Source organism: Nerophis lumbriciformis, linkage group LG17 (assembly GCF_033978685.3).
Source record: "Nerophis lumbriciformis linkage group LG17, RoL_Nlum_v2.1, whole genome shotgun sequence".
NCBI classification, from domain to species: domain Eukaryota; kingdom Metazoa; phylum Chordata; class Actinopteri; order Syngnathiformes; family Syngnathidae; genus Nerophis; species Nerophis lumbriciformis.
The window spans coordinates 7,660,913-7,679,069 of NC_084564.2; the positions used below are offsets into that span (position 1 = coordinate 7,660,913).

General features: G+C 40.0%; 2 protein-coding genes across 5 annotated transcripts in view; one reads left to right on the forward strand and one right to left on the reverse strand.

Annotated features, from left to right (window-relative positions):
• The window catches only part of hnrnpul1 (heterogeneous nuclear ribonucleoprotein U-like 1), a 40,899-nt gene extending 38,110 nt beyond the window's left edge, over nucleotides 1-2,789 (forward strand). The window contains exon 16 of one of the 2 annotated variants that reach the window (XM_061972361.1): nucleotides 2,157-2,789. In XM_061972361.1, the coding sequence (XP_061828345.1) occupies nucleotides 2,157-2,273 (117 nt within the window). In that variant the 3' untranslated portion in view covers nucleotides 2,274-2,789. The remainder of the gene's footprint in view (nucleotides 1-2,156) is intronic. The other variant, XM_061972360.2, reaches the window with a different exon arrangement.
• Nucleotides 2,790-10,312: 7,523 nt separating this feature from the next.
• Nucleotides 10,313-18,157, reverse strand: part of rasgrp4 (RAS guanyl releasing protein 4) — a 58,231-nt gene continuing 50,386 nt past the window's right edge. For all 3 annotated transcript variants that reach the window (XM_061972364.1, XM_061972365.1, XM_061972363.1), the window contains exons 15-17: nucleotides 15,111-15,242; nucleotides 14,851-15,029; nucleotides 10,313-10,863 (exon numbers count right to left, since the gene is read on the reverse strand). In XM_061972364.1, the coding sequence (XP_061828348.1) occupies nucleotides 10,750-10,863; nucleotides 14,851-15,029; nucleotides 15,111-15,242 (425 nt within the window). In that variant the 3' untranslated portion in view covers nucleotides 10,313-10,749. The remainder of the gene's footprint in view (nucleotides 10,864-14,850; nucleotides 15,030-15,110; nucleotides 15,243-18,157) is intronic.

An 18,157-nucleotide genomic window follows, 5' to 3' on the forward strand; every position in this document is an offset into this window, starting at 1 on the left:
AGCTGACAGTGCGCCTAATAACCCGGTGCGCTTTATTACGATTCATTTTCATAAAGTTTCGGTCTCGCAACTTCGGTAAACAGCCGCCATCTTTTTTCCCGGTAGAACAGGAAGCGCTTCTTCTTCTACGCAAGCAACCGCCAAGGAAAGCACCCGCCCCCATAGAACAGGAAGCGCTTCACCCGCCCCCATAGAACAGGAAGCGCTTCACCCGCCCCCGGAAGAAGAAGAAAAAACGCGCGGATATCACCGTACGTTTCATTTCCTGTTTACATCTGTAAAGACCACAAAATGGCTCCTACTAAACGATCCGGGTCATAAAAAGACGCAATCTCTCCATCCGCACACGGATTACTACCGTATTTCACAGCAACTGAACCGCACTGTGGAACGGGAGCACGTACGGTGAATATTCGCTCCACAGGGAATGAGAAGTCATCCTTCACTGTGGTTCTAGCTTGCCATGCTAACTTCCACTCATGGTGATATTCAAAAGGAAGACCTTGCCAAAAGAGACCTTTCCAGCCGGCGTCATCATAAAAGCTAACTCGAAGGGATGGATGGATGAAGAAAAGATGAGCGAGTGGTTAAGGGAAGTTTACGCGAAGCGGCCGGCCATGGACGGCCATGTTGATATATGACTCTATGCGCGCCCACATCACAGATGGTGTCAAAAAACAAGTGAAGCACACAAATACAACACTCGCCGTCATTCCGGGTGGATTAACCAAAGAACTCCAACCGCTGGATATTGGTGTCAACAGGGCATTCAAATCACGACTGCGAACTGCGTGGGAAAAATGGATGACCGAAGGCGAACACACCTTCACTAAGACGGGCAGACAACGCCGGACAACATACGCCAACATCTGCCAGTGGATTGTAAATGCCTGGGCAGATATTTCTGTCACAACTGTGGTCCGAGCTTTCCGGAAGGCAGGATTCACAGAACTGCTGCACAACAACAGCGACACTGAATCCGATGATTTCGAAGAGACGGAGCCCGCCATTTTGGAAGCCACGCTAGCGCAACTTTTCAATTCGGACACCGAAGACGAAGAATTCGAAGGATTTACCGGTACGAATGAAGAATAACTTCAGAAAGTGAGCGCTATGTTTATTTTGTGTGTTGTGTGTTGTGACATTAACGTTCGAGCAACATTACCGGTATGTTGCTATTGCTCTACACCATTTTGAATTTTACTATGTTTGTGATTGCACATTTGTACATTTTGGGACAGAGTTGTTAGAACGCTGGTTTTCAATATATTATTAAAGTTTGACTGAACTATCTGACTGTTTTTTTGACATTCACTTTAGCGCAGCGTTTTTTTGACATTCACTTTAGCGCAGCGTAGGCGCGGCTTTTAGTCCGGGGCGGCTTATTGGTGGACAAAATTATGAAATATGTAATTCATAGAAGGTGCGGCTAATAATCCGGTGCGCCTTATAGTGCGGAAAATACGGTACTTGCAGTGTGTATATTGTACATATTACATATTGTTATGAAGGTGTCTGTTACTACATTATATATACGTATATATACTTGCAGTGTGTATATTGTATATATTACATTTTGTTATGAAGGTGTCTGTTACTACGTCATATATATATACTTGCAGTGTGTATATTGTACATATTACAAATTGTTATGAAGGTGTCTGTTACTACATTATATATACTTGCAGTGTGTATATTGTACATATTACATATTGTTATGAAGGTGTCTATTACTACATCATATGTATATTTGCAGTGTGTATATAAAACGTTGATGAAGGGTTTTTAAGTTGTTTTAGAGGGTTTTGAAAGCTACAACGGTGACTCTTATTAGCCAAATCTTCCAAGCGTTTTTTCTATCTTTGTAAAATAAAGTGTGTTCTTGTCTCTTATGTGAACGATAGGCAAAGTTCCCCCAAAAAAGTGTAGTTCCCCTTTAAAAATGTTTTTTTAAAGTAAAATCAAAAAGGGATTTTTTTGTAAATCGATTTCTGAAAATTATGACTCGATTTAGAATCGGAATGAATAATAATTGGGATTCGGATGTGAATTGATTTTATTTTGTGCACCCCAAATAAATACCCTGTCATGGTGATTTTATTGCTGCTGATGTCATTACTCTAAAAAAACAAAAACAATCATTGTTTCTCTTTCAGTACGCTCAGCAGTGGCAGCAGTACTACCAGAACCAGAACCAGTGGAACCAGTATTACAGCCAGTACGGGGGCTACCCAGGACAGGGCAGCCAAGGCTCCTCCTCTGGCACTCAGTAGCCCCGCCCCCTTCAAGTCCACCCCCCCCAACACTTCCTGGTGTGGCCTGCCAGCTAGAAAGGAGTGGAGTCCCAACATTCATTCCTTCAGGTGTCCTTTCTTCTTTTTCCCCCTAAATCAGTCTTATGTGGCGCGGTGGCGGCGAGGTGATAGATGCTAGCTAGCTAGATGCTAACCTGACAAAGCAGAGAGCTTCAGTGTGAGAAAAGTCCACACTTGAGATACATCCACAGCGTGGGCGGGGCGGAGAACAAAAGCATGCCTTTTACTTTCATTTTACCTTCTTTCTCGGTTTCGGTGAGCGAGATCAATTACTCCTGCAACATTTTAGAAGTGTTCATAATGCCACTTTTTCAGTAGATGTATAATGCTTCTTTTTTTTAATCCCCTTGTGCTTGTTGTAGTTCAAAAACGTTTTTTTTTTGTACCAGTGTGGTAAAAACCTAATAACCCGAGCTGTTTCTTGTCTTTATACAATAAAAGCCGTTGTCTACACCTGGACCAAACCTCACAGCTTCTTCTTCAACATTTAGCCTTTTTTTTTTTTATCACAGAGACATTTCTACAGTAGGGAACGGATTAATTTGGATCTCGCGTGAGATGAATGCAGTCTGCTGAAAATGATGGAAAGCGCCACTCGACATAGCAACTGACGCTGTAGTCCAAGTTGGAATTGCCACAAAACACATTTTAAGATATGCAACTAGGGCTGGGCCGATATAACAATATCAATCAATCAAAGTTGATTTATATAGCCCTTCATCACAGATGTCTCAAAGGGCTGCACAAGCCACAACGACATCTACATCGCAATAGACATGTAATCGATATCAATAAAAATGCGTTCCATTAAACGTTCGATATAAATGTACAAACCCCGTTTCCATATGAGTTGGGAAATTGTTAGATGTAAATATAAACGGAATACAATGATTTGCAAATCCTTTTCAACCCATATTCAGTTGAATGCACTACAAAGACAACATTATTGATGTTCAAACTCATAAACTTTTTTTTTTTTTGCAAATAATAATTAACTTAGAATTTCATGGCTGCAACACGTGCCAAAGTAGTTGGGAAAGGGCATATTCACCACTGTGTTACATGGCCTTTCCTTTTAACAACACTCAGTAAACGTTTGGGAACTGAGGAGACACATTTTTGAAGCTTCTCAGTGGAATTCTTTCCCATTCTTGCTTGATGTACAGCTTAAGTTGTTCAACAGTCCGGGGGTCTCCGTTGTGGTATTTTAGGCTTCATAATGCACCACACATTTTCAATGGGAGACAGGTCTGGACTACAGGCAGGCCAGTCTAGTACCCGCACTCTTTTACTATGAAGCCACGTTGATGTAACACGTGGCTTGGCATTGTCTTGCTGAAAAATAAGCAGGGGCGTCCATGGTAACGTTGCTTGGATGGCAACATATGTTGCTCCAAAACCTGTATGTACCTTTCAGCATTAATGGCGCCTTCACAGATGTGTAAGTTACCCATGTCTTGGGCACTAATACCCCCCATACCATCACAGATGCTGGCTTTTACACTTTGCGCCTATAACAATCCGGATGGTTCTTTTCCTCTTTGGTCCGGAGGACACGACGTCCACAATGTATGTATGTATGTATGAAATGTGGACTCGTCAGACCACAGAACACTTTTCCACTTTGTATCAGTCCATCTTAGATGAGCTCAGGCCCAGCGAAGCCGACGGCGTTTCTGGGTGTTGTTGATAAACGGTTTCCGCCTTGCATAGGAGAGTTTTAACTTGCACTTACAGATGTAGCGACCAACTGTAGTTACTGACAGTGGGTTTCTGAAGTGTTCCTGAGCCCATGTGGTGATATCCTTTACACACTGATGTCGCTTGTTGATGCAGTACAGCCTGAGGGATCGAAGGTCACGGGCTTAGGTGCAGTAATTTCTCCAGATTCTCTGAACCCTTTGATGATATTACAGACCGTAGATGGTGAAATCCCTAAATTCCTTGCAATAGCTGGTTGAGAAAGGTTTTTCTTAAACTGTTCAACAATTTGCTCACGCATTTGTTGACAATGTGGTGACCCTCACCCCATCCTTGTTTGTGAATGACTGAGCATTTCATGGAATCTACTTTTATACCCAATCATGGCACCCACCTGTTCCCAATTAGCCTGCACACCTGTGGGATGTTCCAAATAAGTGTTTGATGAGCATTCCTCAACTTTATCAGTATTTATTGCCACCTTTCCCAACTTCTTTGTCATGTGTTGCTGGCATCAAATTCTAAAGTTAATGATTATTTGCAAAAAAAAAAATGTTTATCAGTTTGAACATCAAATATGTTGTCTTTGTAGTGCATTTAATTGAATATGGGTTGAAAAGAATTTGCAAATCATTGTATTCCGTTTATATTTACATCTAACACAATTTCCCAACTCATATGGAAGCGGGGTTTGTATATATTTTTTTATAATTATTTTTATATATATATTTACCGTATTTTTCGGATTATCAATCGCAGTTTTTTTCATAGCGATTTATGTGTGAAATTATTAACACATTACCGTAAAATATCAAATAATATTATTTATCTAATTCCCTTAAGAGACTAGGCGTATATATGCAATCGTCACACACACACGTCAACCAATAAAAAATTTGGCGGGGGCGGGTCATGGCAGAAGTACATTGTGGGGAAAAAAAGATGCTACCTGCTACTACTTCCGTACCTATAAAAATGGATCATTTCAACATTGGCAGTAACTTATAAAACCTGAGAAGAGTTGAACAAAAATGGCACCGAAAAGGAAATCATATACTGCAGGTCACAAGCTGGACGTAGTGAAATATGCAGCAGAAAACGGCAATCGAGCAGCAGAAAGAAAGTTTGGAGTATGAAATACATTTCCGCAAATAAATGCGACTTATATATTTTTTTTTCCTTCTTTATTATGCATTTTCGGCCAGTGCAATTTATACTCCGGGGCGATTTATAATCTGAAAAATACAATATACCATATTTTTCCGACCATAGGGCGCACAGGATTAAAAGGCGCACTGCTGATGAGCGGGTCTATTCAGGTCTTTTTTCATACAAAAGGCTCGCCGGATTATAGGCTGCATTAAAGCAGTGTTTTTCAACCTTTTTTGAGGCGAGGCACATTTTTCTCATTAAAAAATCCGTAGGCACACCATCAGCAGAAAAGGTTAAAAAATGAAACTCCACCAGGTCGTCGTGCCTTATTTTGAGTTTGTTGGTGTTTTCCTGTGTGTAGTGTTTTAGTTCTTATTATTTTGGTGGCCCTTCCTGTTTTGTTGGTGTTTTCCTGGAGCAGTTTCATGTCTTCCTTGGAGCGCTATTCCGCACACCTGCTTTGTGTTAGCAAGCAAGACGATTTACATTGTTGCTATCCTTGTTTGTGTGGACATTGTTGATTGTCATGTCAAGAACGGATGTACTTTGTGGACGCTGTAAGTTTTTGCTGTCGTCCAGCGTTCTGTTTCTGTTAACTTGCCAGTTCAGTTTTACTTTCGGTTTGCATAGTCATTGCCTGTCCCTTTCCCTTTTGTTAATTTTTGGTTTAAGCATTACATACCTTTTTACCTGCACACTGCCTCCCGCTGTGGTCTGCATATTGGGATCACAACAAACCATCCTCGTCTCACCCGGGAGGTATAGCTCGGTTGGTAGAGCAGCCGTGCCAGCAACTTGAGGGTTGCAGGTTCGATCCCCGCTGCCGTTGTGTCCTTGGGCAAGACACTTTACCCACCTGCTCCCAGTGCCACCCACACTGCTTTAAATGTAACTTAGATATTGGCTTTCACAATGTAAAAGCGCTTTGAGTCACTTGAGAAAAAGCGCTATATAAATGTAATTCACTTCACTTCACCCGACACATTCCGACTTTTACAAAGCAATGAACTACCTGCTGCCACCTACTGACATGGAGTATTACGCGGTTACCCTGTCGAGTTTTACACAGCACAGACACTAAGCAACGGCACATTATTTGCAGATTATAATTATTGATTTGCAAAAAATATTTTTTGGACCAATTAGGTGAAGTTGCATAATTTCCCACGGCACACTAGACAATATACAGTGGTTGAAAAGCACTGCATTAAAGGAGTCGTATTATGTTTTTATTCTATGTATGTATCTTTATTCAACCTACTCAGTGGCCTAGTGGTTAGAGTGCCCGCCCTGAGATCGGTAGGTTGTGAGTTCAAACCCCGGCCGAGTCATACCAAAGACTATAAAAATGGGAGCCATTACCTCCCTGCTTGGCACTCAGCATCAAGGGTTGGAATTGGGGGTTAAATCACCAAAAATGATTCCCGGGCGCGGCCACCGCTGCTGCTCACTGCTCCCCTCACCTCCCAGGGGGTGATAAAGGGTGATGGGTCAAATGCAGAGAATAATTTCGCCACACCTCGTGTGTGTGTGTGACAATCATTGGTACTTTAACTTTAACCTTTAAATGTAAAAGACTTCCTTGTGGTCTACATAACATGTAATGGTGGTTCTTTGGTCAAAATGTTGCATAGATGATGTTTAACACATCATTTTCAAGCTGCTTTCTGACAGTCGCTTCAGGATGGGCGCTCTTATTTACGTGCCTCCACTTGGACAGCGTCTTCTCCCCGTCCTCTTTGTTGTAGCGGTGTAGCGTGCAAGGACGGGTGTGGAAGAAGTGTCAAAAGATGGAGCTAACTGTTTTAATGACATTCACACTTTACTTCAATCAACAACGGAGCAGCATCTCCTCATCCGTGGCTCACTAGTGCAACAACAACGCTCGAAATGTGTCCCGTGAAAAACCGTCCGACCGGAACTCTCTAATAACTAAAGTTTCTTGGGTGAATAATGTGAAGTCACTACACCGGTATGTTTTAACTAGAGATGCTTTAAAATGTATATCGGAAATTATCGGTATCGTTTTTTTTATTATCGGTATCGGTTTTTTTGTGTTGTTTTTTTATTAAATCAACATAAAAAACACAAGATACACTTACAATTAGGGCACCAACCCAAAAAACCTCCCTCCCCCATTTACACTCATTCACACAAAAGGGTTGTTTCTTTCTGTTATTAATATTGTGGTTCCTACATTATATATCAATATATATCAATACAGTCTGCAAGGGATACAGTCCGTAAGCACACATGATTGTGCGTGCTGCTGGTCCACTAATAGTACTAACCTTTAACACTTAATTTTACTCATTTTCATTCATTACTAGTTTCTATGTACCGTATTTTCCGCACCATAAGGCGCCCTGGGTTAAAAGCCGCGCCTTCAATGAACGGCATATTTCAAAACTTTGTCCACCTATAAGCCGCCCCGTGTTGTAAGCCGCATCTAACTGCGCTAAAGGAATGTCAAAAAAACAGTCAGATAGGTCAGTCAAACTTTAATAATATATTAAAAACCAGCGTGATGTGGGCGCGCATGGAGTCGTATATCAACATGGACGGAGCTGCGTGAAAAAAGCCACCCGGCCTCTTCGCGTAAACTTACCTTAACCACTCGCTCATCTTTTCTTCATCCATCCATCCCTTCGAGTTAGCTTTTATGATGACGCCGGCTGGAAAGGTCTCTTTTGGCAAGGTCTTCCTTTTGAATATCACCATGGGTGGAAGTTTCTGGCCATTAGCATGGCAAGCTAGAACCACAGTGAAGGATGACTTCTCATTCCCTGTGGTGCGAATATTCACCGTACGTGCTCCCGTTGTATCCACAGTGCGGTTCACAGGAATATCAAAAGTCAGTGGAACCTCGTCCATGTTGATAATGTTCTCTGGCCGGATCTTTTTTTCAGCTATCTTGTTTTTACAATATGCACGGAAAGTAGCCAGCTTTTCTTGAAAGTCTTTAGGCAGTTGCTGTGAAATAGTAGTCCGTGTGCGGATGGAGAGATTGCGTCTTTTCATGAACCGGAAACCTGTCGCCATTTTGTGGTCTTTACAGATGTAAACACACAAAGGAAATTAAACGTAATATCCGCGCGCTTCTTCTTCTTCTACGCGGGCGGGTGGTTGCTTACAGTAGAAGAAGAAGCGCTTCCTGTTCTATGGGGGCGGGTGCTTACCTTGGCGGTTGCTTGCGTAGAAGAAGAAGCACTTCCTCTTCTACGGGGAAAAAAGATGGCGGCTGTTTACCGTAGTTGCGAGACCGAAACTTTATGAAAATGAATCTTAATATTAATCCATATATAAAGCGCACCGGGTTATAAGCCGCACTGTCAGCTTTTGAGTAAATTTGTGGTTTTTAGGTGCGGCTAATAGTGCGGAAAATACGGTAATCAACATTAAACTGCCTCAAGTTGCTCAGATTAAATAAAATGACAAAACTTTTCTTCTTCATATAAAAAGTGCAACATTAAACAGTTTCAAGTCAACTCATCATGCTTACCGTATTTTTCGGACTATAAGTCGCAGTTTTTTTCATAGTTTGGCCGGGGGTGCGACTTATACTCAGGAGCGGCTTATGTGTGAAATTATTAACACATTAGTGTAAAATATCAAATATTATTCAGCTCATTCACGTAAGAGACTAGACGTATAAGATTTCATGGGATTTAGCGATTAGGAGTGACAGATTGTTTGGTAAACGTATAGCATGTTCTATATGTTATAGTTATTTGAATGACTCTTACCATAATATGTTACGTTAACATACCAGTTGGTTATTTATGCCTCATATAACGTACACTTATTCAGCCTGTTGTTCACTATTCTTTATTTATTTTAAATTGCCTTTCAAATGTCTATTCTTGGTGTTGGCTTTTATCAAATACATTTCCCCAAAAAATGCGACTTATACTCCAGTGTGACTTATATATGTTTTTTTCCCTTCTTTATTATGCATTTTCGGTCGGTGCGACTTATACTCTGAAAAATACGGTAATTTATTACAGCATTTGGGAAGCCTGTAGTTGATTTTTATTATGTAAATGTTATATTTTTATCAACATGTGATAGCAGGGACCCTGCCATTCACAACTAAGCCACTGCATTACTAATGATTACACACACACACACACACTGCAAAATGAGCTAACGTTACGCTAAAGGCTAATTAGCCTTCACCTCAAGCCAGGACTGCGAGCGAGCTGAGCTGCAGTTTCAGTTTCTAGAAGGTCAACGGGCTCATAGTGATGTTACTAGTAGTTGACTGGGAGGTGTTTATTATCATTTGGGGAGAGTCTGCTGCCTGATGCTTACCTGCTAAACACCTATGTGCTAACCCCACCGCAGAAGCACTGACACCATGTGCTCTGAATACGCACTGCTGATTGGCTGTTACCGCTCTGTTTGTAACCAATCAGATGGTTGTGTGGGTGAGACAATGCTGGGTGCTGTGTAGGAATCAGAGGCAGAAAGCGGAGCAGCTTGTTAAGACTTTAGCTTAGGCGGCTACTTAATATGTTCATGGGGAAACTCGTTCGGTACCCATCCGGACCGAACCGGAACCCCCGTACCGAAACTGTTCAATTCAAATACACGTACCGTTACACCCCTAGTTAGTGCTGCAAGGGGTTCTGGGTATTTGTTCTGTTGTGTTACGGTGCGGATGTTCTCCCGAAATGTGTTTGTCATTCTTGTTTGGTGTGGGTTCACAGTGTGGCGCATATTTGTAACAGTGTTAAAGTTGTTAATACGGCCACCCTCAGTGTGACCTGTATGGCTGTTGACCAAGTATGCTTTGCATTCACTCGTGTGTGTGAAAAGCCGTAGATATTATGTGACTGGGCCGGCACGCAAAGGAAGTGCCTTTAAGGTTTATCGGCGCTCTGTACTTTTCCCTACATCCGAGTACACAGCGGCGTTTTAAAAAGTCATACATTTTACTTTTTGAAACCGATATTACATTTTAAAGCATTTATCGGCCGATAATATCGGCAGTCCGATATTATCGGACATCTCTATTTTGTTTACATCCAAGCGCTCTACCTTGTGGTCAGTTAGCATATCCCTACATGTGCAGTGCGGCATGTTTAGCTATTCCTCGTGCACCAGTGATAATGATACTTGCACTTGACCATTTCACACACTTTAAAGGACTTACACGTTTTTTTTAATTGGCATTGTTGTGCTTGAACACAATAACGCGAGTAAAAGTCACTTGAGGTGCTGAATTGGCTCTGAAATCAAAAGTTTGAAGGCAAAATGATTTGATTGAAGTTCCCATCGGACAAAAGTCAACTTCTTTAAGGAGCCTTGTGGACTTAGCTGCCAAACGTGTGAGTGGATGCCAACTCAGCTGCAGGTTTTAGTGTTCATTTCCCTCCATGGACTGGTCCTGGATCAGGAAAGCGTTCACCTGACCTCCCCAAGATTCTTAGCACCAGAAACTACGTGAGGAATGGAAACAAAAGTCCCTCGCTGGAAACAGTCCCACGTGGACGCTTGCGGAGGAAAGGCCACAAACGATTAAGGCGTCCTTTGACATCTGCAAAGTTTGTCTCTTTTTGAGGGCGGGGGGGGCGGCTCAGTCTGGCTCCCGGCTCTTCTCCTTGCAGAGGTGCATCTCCTCCAGCTTCTCCTGCAGGAAGGAGACGGGCATGGAGCAGCCTCGACTCCTGGGAGCAGGCAACGTGTTGGCCTGCAACACACACCATTATTTTCACCTAAATAGCCCAAATAGTACTGTTATTCATACGCTAACTATATGGTGTGAATGCTCCAATGCTGAAGTTGAACTGAATTTTTTTACAATAGTTGAAGTAGAGCACAAAATTCCCAAACAGGATGAATATTTTTGAAGTTGGAACAGTTTGAATCAGATGAAAAATGTGGGAGTTGTGGAACTTTGAAAAATGTCCCATTCATTTCAATGGGAATTTCAGAAACATTTGGGAATTTCGGGAAAAGCGGGAATTTTTTTGGAAAATGGTAAAAAAATGTGAATGTTCTGAATGAGTTGAAATGGTTGGTGTTGGAATTGTTTTTAATCGGTCGCGAAATGTTGAATTGAGAAGTGGTATTACGGAATTTCGGGAAAACAAAATTTTTCCAGTTCAAAAAACAACTTAGTTTTTTGTCCAGATTAAGAGGAATGTTTTGACGGTGGAACGGTTGAAATGCGTTGAAAAATGTGGAAGGAGTAGTCGCCAGAACAAAGGGTGGAAAAGCAGGAATTCTGGAAAATCCTGGAATTTTTTTTAAACTCTGGGAAAAAGGTCATTTGAATTTCCAGGATGGTGGAATGCTTTGAATCGGTTGAAAAATTTGGAAATGGTGGAAGTTTGAAAAATGTCCCAAAATTTCAGAAATGGTGGAAGTTTGAAAAATGTCCCAAAATTTCAGAAATATTTGGGAATTTTGGGAAAAGCGGGATTTTTTTTTGAAAATGGTAAAAAATGTGAATGGTCTGAATGAGTTGAAATGGTTGGTGTTGGAATTTTTTTTAATCGGTCACGAAATGTTGAATTGAGAAGTGGTATTACGGAATTCCTGGAATTTCGGGAAAACAACATTTTTCCAGTTCAAAAAACAACTTAGTTTTTTGTCCAGATTAAGAGGAATGTTTTGACGGTGGAACGGTTGAAATGCGTTGAAAAATGTGGAAGGAGTAGTCGACCAGAACAAAGGGTGGAAAAGCAGGAATTCTGGAAAATCCTGGAATTTTTTTTAAACTCTGGGGAAAAAGGTCATTTGAATTTCCAGGTTGGTGGAATGCTTTGAATCGGTTGAAAAATTTGGAAATGGTGGAAGTTTGAAAAATGTCCCATTCATTTCAATGGGAATTTCAGAAATATTTGGGAATTTCGGGAAAAGCGGGATTTTTTTTTTTGAAAATGGTAAAAAATGTGAATGGTTTGAATGAGTTGAAATGTTTGGTGTTGGAATTTTTTTTAATCGGTCGCGAAATGTTGAATTGAGAAGTGGTATTACGGAATTCCTGGAATTTCGGGAAAACAAAATTTTTCCAGTTCAGAAAACAACTTTGTTTTTTGTCCTGATTAAGAGGAATGTTTTGACGGTTGAAGTGGGTGGAAAAATGTGGAAGGAGTAGTCGCCAGAAGAAAGGGTGGAAATAGGGCTCTGGAAAAGCAGGAATTCTGGAAAATCCTGGAATTTTTTTTAAACTCAGGGAAAAAGGTCATTTGAATTTCCAGGTTGGTGGAATGCTTTGAATCGGTTGAAAAATTTGGAAATGGTGGAAGTTTGAAAAATGTCCTATTCATTTCAATGGGGATTTCAGAAACATTTGGGAATTTCGGGAAAAGCGGGATTTTTTTTTTTAAATGGTAAAAAATGTGAATGGTCTGAATGAGTTGAAATGGTTGATGTTGGAGTTTTTTTTAATCGGTCACGAAATGTTGAATTGAGAAGTGGTATTACGGAATTCCTGGAATTTCGGGAAAATACAATTTTTCCAGTTCAAAAAACAACTTTGTTTTTTGAACTGATTAAGAGGAATGTTTTGACGGTTGAACGGTTGAAGTGGGTAGAAAAATGTGGAAGGAGTAGTCGTCAGAAAAAAGGGTGGAAATAGGGCTCTGGAAAAGCAGGAATTCTGGAAAATCCTGGAATTTTTTGGAACTCTGAAAAAAGGTCATTTGAATTTCCAGGATGGTGGAATGTGTTGAAGGTGGAATGCTTTGAATCGGTTGAAAAATGTGGAAATGGTGGAAGTTTGAAAAATGGCCAATTCATTTTAAATGGAAAAAATATCCCGGAAAACCTGGATATCGAAATGGTAGAAAACTTGAATATTGTGAATGAGTTGAAATGGTTGGTGTTGGAATTTTTCAAATCGGTGGGGAAATGTTGAAGTAGTAACATGTTGAATTGAGAAATGGTATTACGCAATTTCAGGAAAACAGTGAATTTTTCCAGTTCAAAAAACAACTTTGTTTTTTGTCCTGATTAAGAGGAATGTTTTGACGGTGGAACGGTTGAAATGCGTTGAAAAATGTGGGAGGAGTAGTCGCCAGAAGAAAGGGTGGAAATAGGGCTCTGGAAAATCCTGGAATTTTTTTTAAACTCTGGGGAAAAAGGTCATTTGAATTTCCAGGATGGTGGAATGCTTTGAATCGGTTGAAAAATTTGGAAATGGTGGAAGAAAAATGTCCCATTCATTTGAATGGGAATTTCGGGAAAAGCGGGAATTTTTTTTGAAAATGGTAAAAAAAAAAAAGTGAATGAGTTGAAATGGTTGATTTTGGAATTTTTTTTAATCGGTCGCGAAATGTTGAATTGAGAATTCTGGAAAATCCTGACATTTTTTTTAACTCGGGGGGGGAAAAAAGGTCATTTGAATTTCCAGGATGGTGGAATGTGTTGAAGGTGGAATGCTTTGAATCGGTTGAAAAATGTGGAAATGGTGGAAGTTTGAAAAATGGCCAATTCATTTTAAATGGAAAAAATATCCCGGAAAACCTGGATATCGAAATGGTAGAAAACTTGAATATTGTGAATGAGTTGAAATGGTTGGTGTTGGAATTTTTCAAATCGGTGGGGAAATGTTGAAGTAGTAACATGTTGAATTGAGAAATGGTATTACGCAATTTCAGGAAAACAGTGAATTTTTCCAGTTCAAAAAACAACTTTGTTTTTTGTCCTGATTAAGAGGAATGTTTTGACGGTGGAACGGTTGAAATGCGTTGAAAAATGTGGGAGGAGTAGTCGCCAGAAGAAAGGGTGGAAATAGGGCTCTGGAAAATCCTGGAATTTTTTTTAAACTCTGGGGAAAAAGGTCATTTGAATTTCCAGGATGGTGGAATGCTTTGAATCGGTTGAAAAATTTGGAAATGGTGGAAGAAAAATGTCCCATTCATTTGAATGGGAATTTCGGGAAAAGCGGGAATTTTTTTTGAAAATGGTAAAAAAAAAAAAGTGAATGAGTTGAAATGGTTGATTTTGGAATTTTTTTTAATCGGTCGCGAAATGTTGAATTGAGAATTCTGGAAAATCCTGACATTTTTTTTAACTCGGGGGGGGAAAAAAGGTCATTTGAATTTCCAGGATGGTGGAATGTGTTGAAGGTGGAATGCTTTGAATCGGTTGAAAAATGTGGAAATGGTGGAAGTTTGAAAAATGGCCAATTCATTTTAAATGGAAAAAATATCCCAGAAAACCTGGATTTCTGGGAAATCTGGGAATTTGGGGAATTTTTCAAGGGAAAGCCTGCAATTCCCGAATAGGCTGAACAGTTTGAAGTTGGAACGCTTTGAATCGGATGACAAATGTTGAAGGGAGAGCGCGCCAAAATCTGGAAAGGAAGAATAACTAGAAGTTCAACTTCAATGCTGAAGTTGAAGTGAAATGCTGACAGAATGTAGTATGAATGTAAGAATAGTTTGAATGTTGAAGAGTTTGAATTTCCAGGAGAACCAGAAATTGGTTTGGAACTTGTACATTATGTACATATTTTTTACTGTAAATATGGGGAAATGTATACAGCTACAGTCATATGGCCCCATTTGTTGCGGTTTACCTGACACATGAAACGTGACGAATTTGAGGGGTTGGATTATCCAATTTAGCCGCAGGTAAAATGCGTTTTTTGGCAATTGCACAAAACACAAAGAGGAAGGTAATGGTTAATAAAAGAAGGTCATATCCCAGTAGATGTGGTCTTGACCTGTCCAGGAGCGCCGTGGTTGTAAATCCTGCGCTCCTTCTTCTCGGGCGTCCACACTCCAGGCTCCGTCTGAGTGGAACAGTCGGACAGCGGCGAGTCGGCGGTCTTCCTGATGGCCGCACCCTTGTTGTTCTCTCCATCGTTGCCGTGGGGGAAGACAAAGGCCTCCTCCTCAGAACCTGATGGACGCCAGACAACACCAGACCGTGAGCGCTTCACGCGCCATAGATGGAAGTTTGAAGACCGTGGGGTGGACTTACTCCACACCGTCCCCTTGGCCCGGGAGTCCGGGGCAGGCGTGCATGGACAGGAGCCGCTGTTGTTTTTGTGTTTCTTCACACACTCCATTCCCACCAGGTCCCTGCAGTGCTTGTGGCAGTTCATCCCGCAGTCTGATTGGACGAGGACGGGTCACATGACCAAAACAAACTACTGTTTACCTACACATCGTTCTAATAACAAAAGTTGAAAAATTACAATATATAATTTTCTAAAATGGTGACATAATTTGACATGAAATATTATAATTTGACATAAAATATTAATGTCATCGATAAATCAAAATGATAGAGTAAAAAAGGTTTTGCGTGTCAAATCACTTCCGGCGTTTTCAACCGCCAAAACCGGCAATTCCCGGACCAAATCTCGCGGGATTTTCGGTGTAAACAAAAAGGGAGAAAGGTGTCATGGTGGAAGTAGAGGTAGGACACGTCCCGAAGAATCTCCCGTAAATTCGGTTACATTTTTTTTCATCAACGCTAATAGAGGTCGACTAAAATGTACATGTGATCCATATTGTTATTCCTCAAACTACTGTTTACAAATACATCGTTCTAATAAAGTTGAACAATTACATTACATAATTTTCTAAAATGGTGACATAATTTGACATTAAATATTATAATTTGACATAAAATATTAATGTCATCGATAAATGAATAAATAAAAATGATAGAGTAAAAAAGGTTTTGCGTGTCAAATCACTTCCGGCTTTTTCAACCGCCAAAACCGGCAATTCCCGGAGCAAATCTCGCGGGATTTTTGGTGTAAACAGAAAAAGGGAGAAAGGTGTCATGGCGGAAGTAGAGGTAAGACACGTCCCGAAGAATCTCCCGTAAATTCGGCTACATTTTTTTTCATCAACGCTAATAGAGGTCGACTAAAATGTACATGTGACTCATATTGTTATTCCTCAAAACAAACTACTGTTTACAAATACATCGTTCTAATAAAGTGGAAAAATTACATCACATAATTTTCTAAAATGGTGAGATAATTTGACATGAAATATTATAATTTGACATAAAATAATGTCATCGATAAATGAATAAATAAAAATGATAGAGTAAAAAAGGTTTTGCGTGTCAAATCACTTCCAGCGTTTTCAACCGCCAAAACCGGCAATTCTCGGAGCAAATCTCGCGGGATTTTGAGTGTAAACAGAAAAAGGGAGAAAGGTGTCATGGCGGAAATAGAGGTAGGACACGTCCCGAAGAATCTCCCGTAAATTCGGCTACATTTTTTTTCATCAACGCTAATAGAGGTCGACTAAAATGTACATGTGACCCATATTGTTATTCCTCAAAACAAACTACTGTTTACAAATACATCGTTCTAATAAAGTTGAAAAATTACATCACATAATTTTCTAAAATGGTGAGATAATTTGACATGAAATATTATAATTTGACATAAAATAATGTCATCGATAAATGAATAAATAAAAATGATAGAGTAAAAAAGGTTTTGCGTGTCAAATCACTTCCGGCGTTTTCAACCGCCAAAACCGGCCATTCCCGGACCAAATCTCGCGGGATTTTCGGTGTAAACAAAAAAAGGAGAAAGGTGTCATGGCGGAAGTAGAGGTAGGACACGTCCCGAAGAATCTCCCGTAAATTCGGCTAAATTTTTTCTCATCAACGCTAATAGAGGTCGACTAAAATGTACATGTAACCCATATTGTTATTGCTCAAAACAAACTACTGTTTACAAATACATCGTTCTAATAAAGTGGAAAAATTACATTACATAATTTTCTAAAATGGTGAGATAATTTGACATTAAATATTATAATTTGACATTAAATTTTAATGTCATCGATAAATGAATAAATAAAAATGATAGAGTAAAAAAGGTTTTGCGTGTCAAATCACTTCCGGCGTTTTCAACCGCCAAAACTGGCGATTCCCGGAGCAAATCTCGCGGGATTTTCGGTGTAAACAGAAAAAGGGAGAAAGGTGTCATTGTGGAAGTAGAGGTAGGACACGTCCCGAAGAATCTCCCGTAAATTCGGCTACATTTTTTCTCATCAACGCTAATAGAGGTCGACTAAAATGTACTTGTAACCCATATTGTTATTCCTCAAAACAAACTACTGTTTACAAATACATCGTTCTAATAAAGTTGAAAACTTACATTACATAATTTTCTAAAATGGTGAGATAATTTGACATTAAATATTATAATTTGACATAAAATATTAATGTCATCGATAAATGAATAAATAAAAAATGATAGAGTAAAAAAGGTTTTGCGTGTCAAATCACTTCCGGCGTTTTCAACCGCCAAAACTGGCGATTCTCGGAGCAACTCTCGCGGGATTTTCAGTGTAAACAGAAAAAGGGAGAAAGGTGTCATAGCGAAAGTAGAGGTAGAACACGTCCCGAAGAATCGACCGTAAATTCGGTTACATTTTTTTTCATCAACGCTAATAGAGGTCGACTAAAATGTACATGTGACCCATATTGTTATTCCTCAAAACAAACTACTGTTTACAAATACATCGTTCTAATAAAGTTGAAAAATTACATCACATAATTTTCTAAAATGGTGAGATAATTTGACATTAAATATTATAATTTGACATAAAATAATGTCATCGATAAATGAATAAATAAAAATGATAGAGTAAAAAAGGTTTTGCGTGTCAAATCACTTCCGTGTTTTCAACCGCCAAACCTGGCAATTCTCGGACCAAATCTCGCGGGATTTTCGGTATAAACAGATAAAAGGAGAAAGGCGTCATGGCGGAAGTAGAGGTAGAACACCATAGACATGTTATAAGTAGACGCAGCATGGAGCGCTACTGCCGACTGGCGCAGACGAGACGCGTGGCCGCCATTTTGGAGTGGTGATCCGCTCCACTCAGTGCAACTCATTTGGCAGGAGCAATGAACTGTTAGCACATTTAATCAGAGGTGGGTAGTAACGCGCTACATTTACTCCGTTACATCTACTTGAGTAACTTTTGGGATAAATTGTCCTTCTAAGAGTAGTTTTAATGCAACATACTTTTACTTTTACTTGA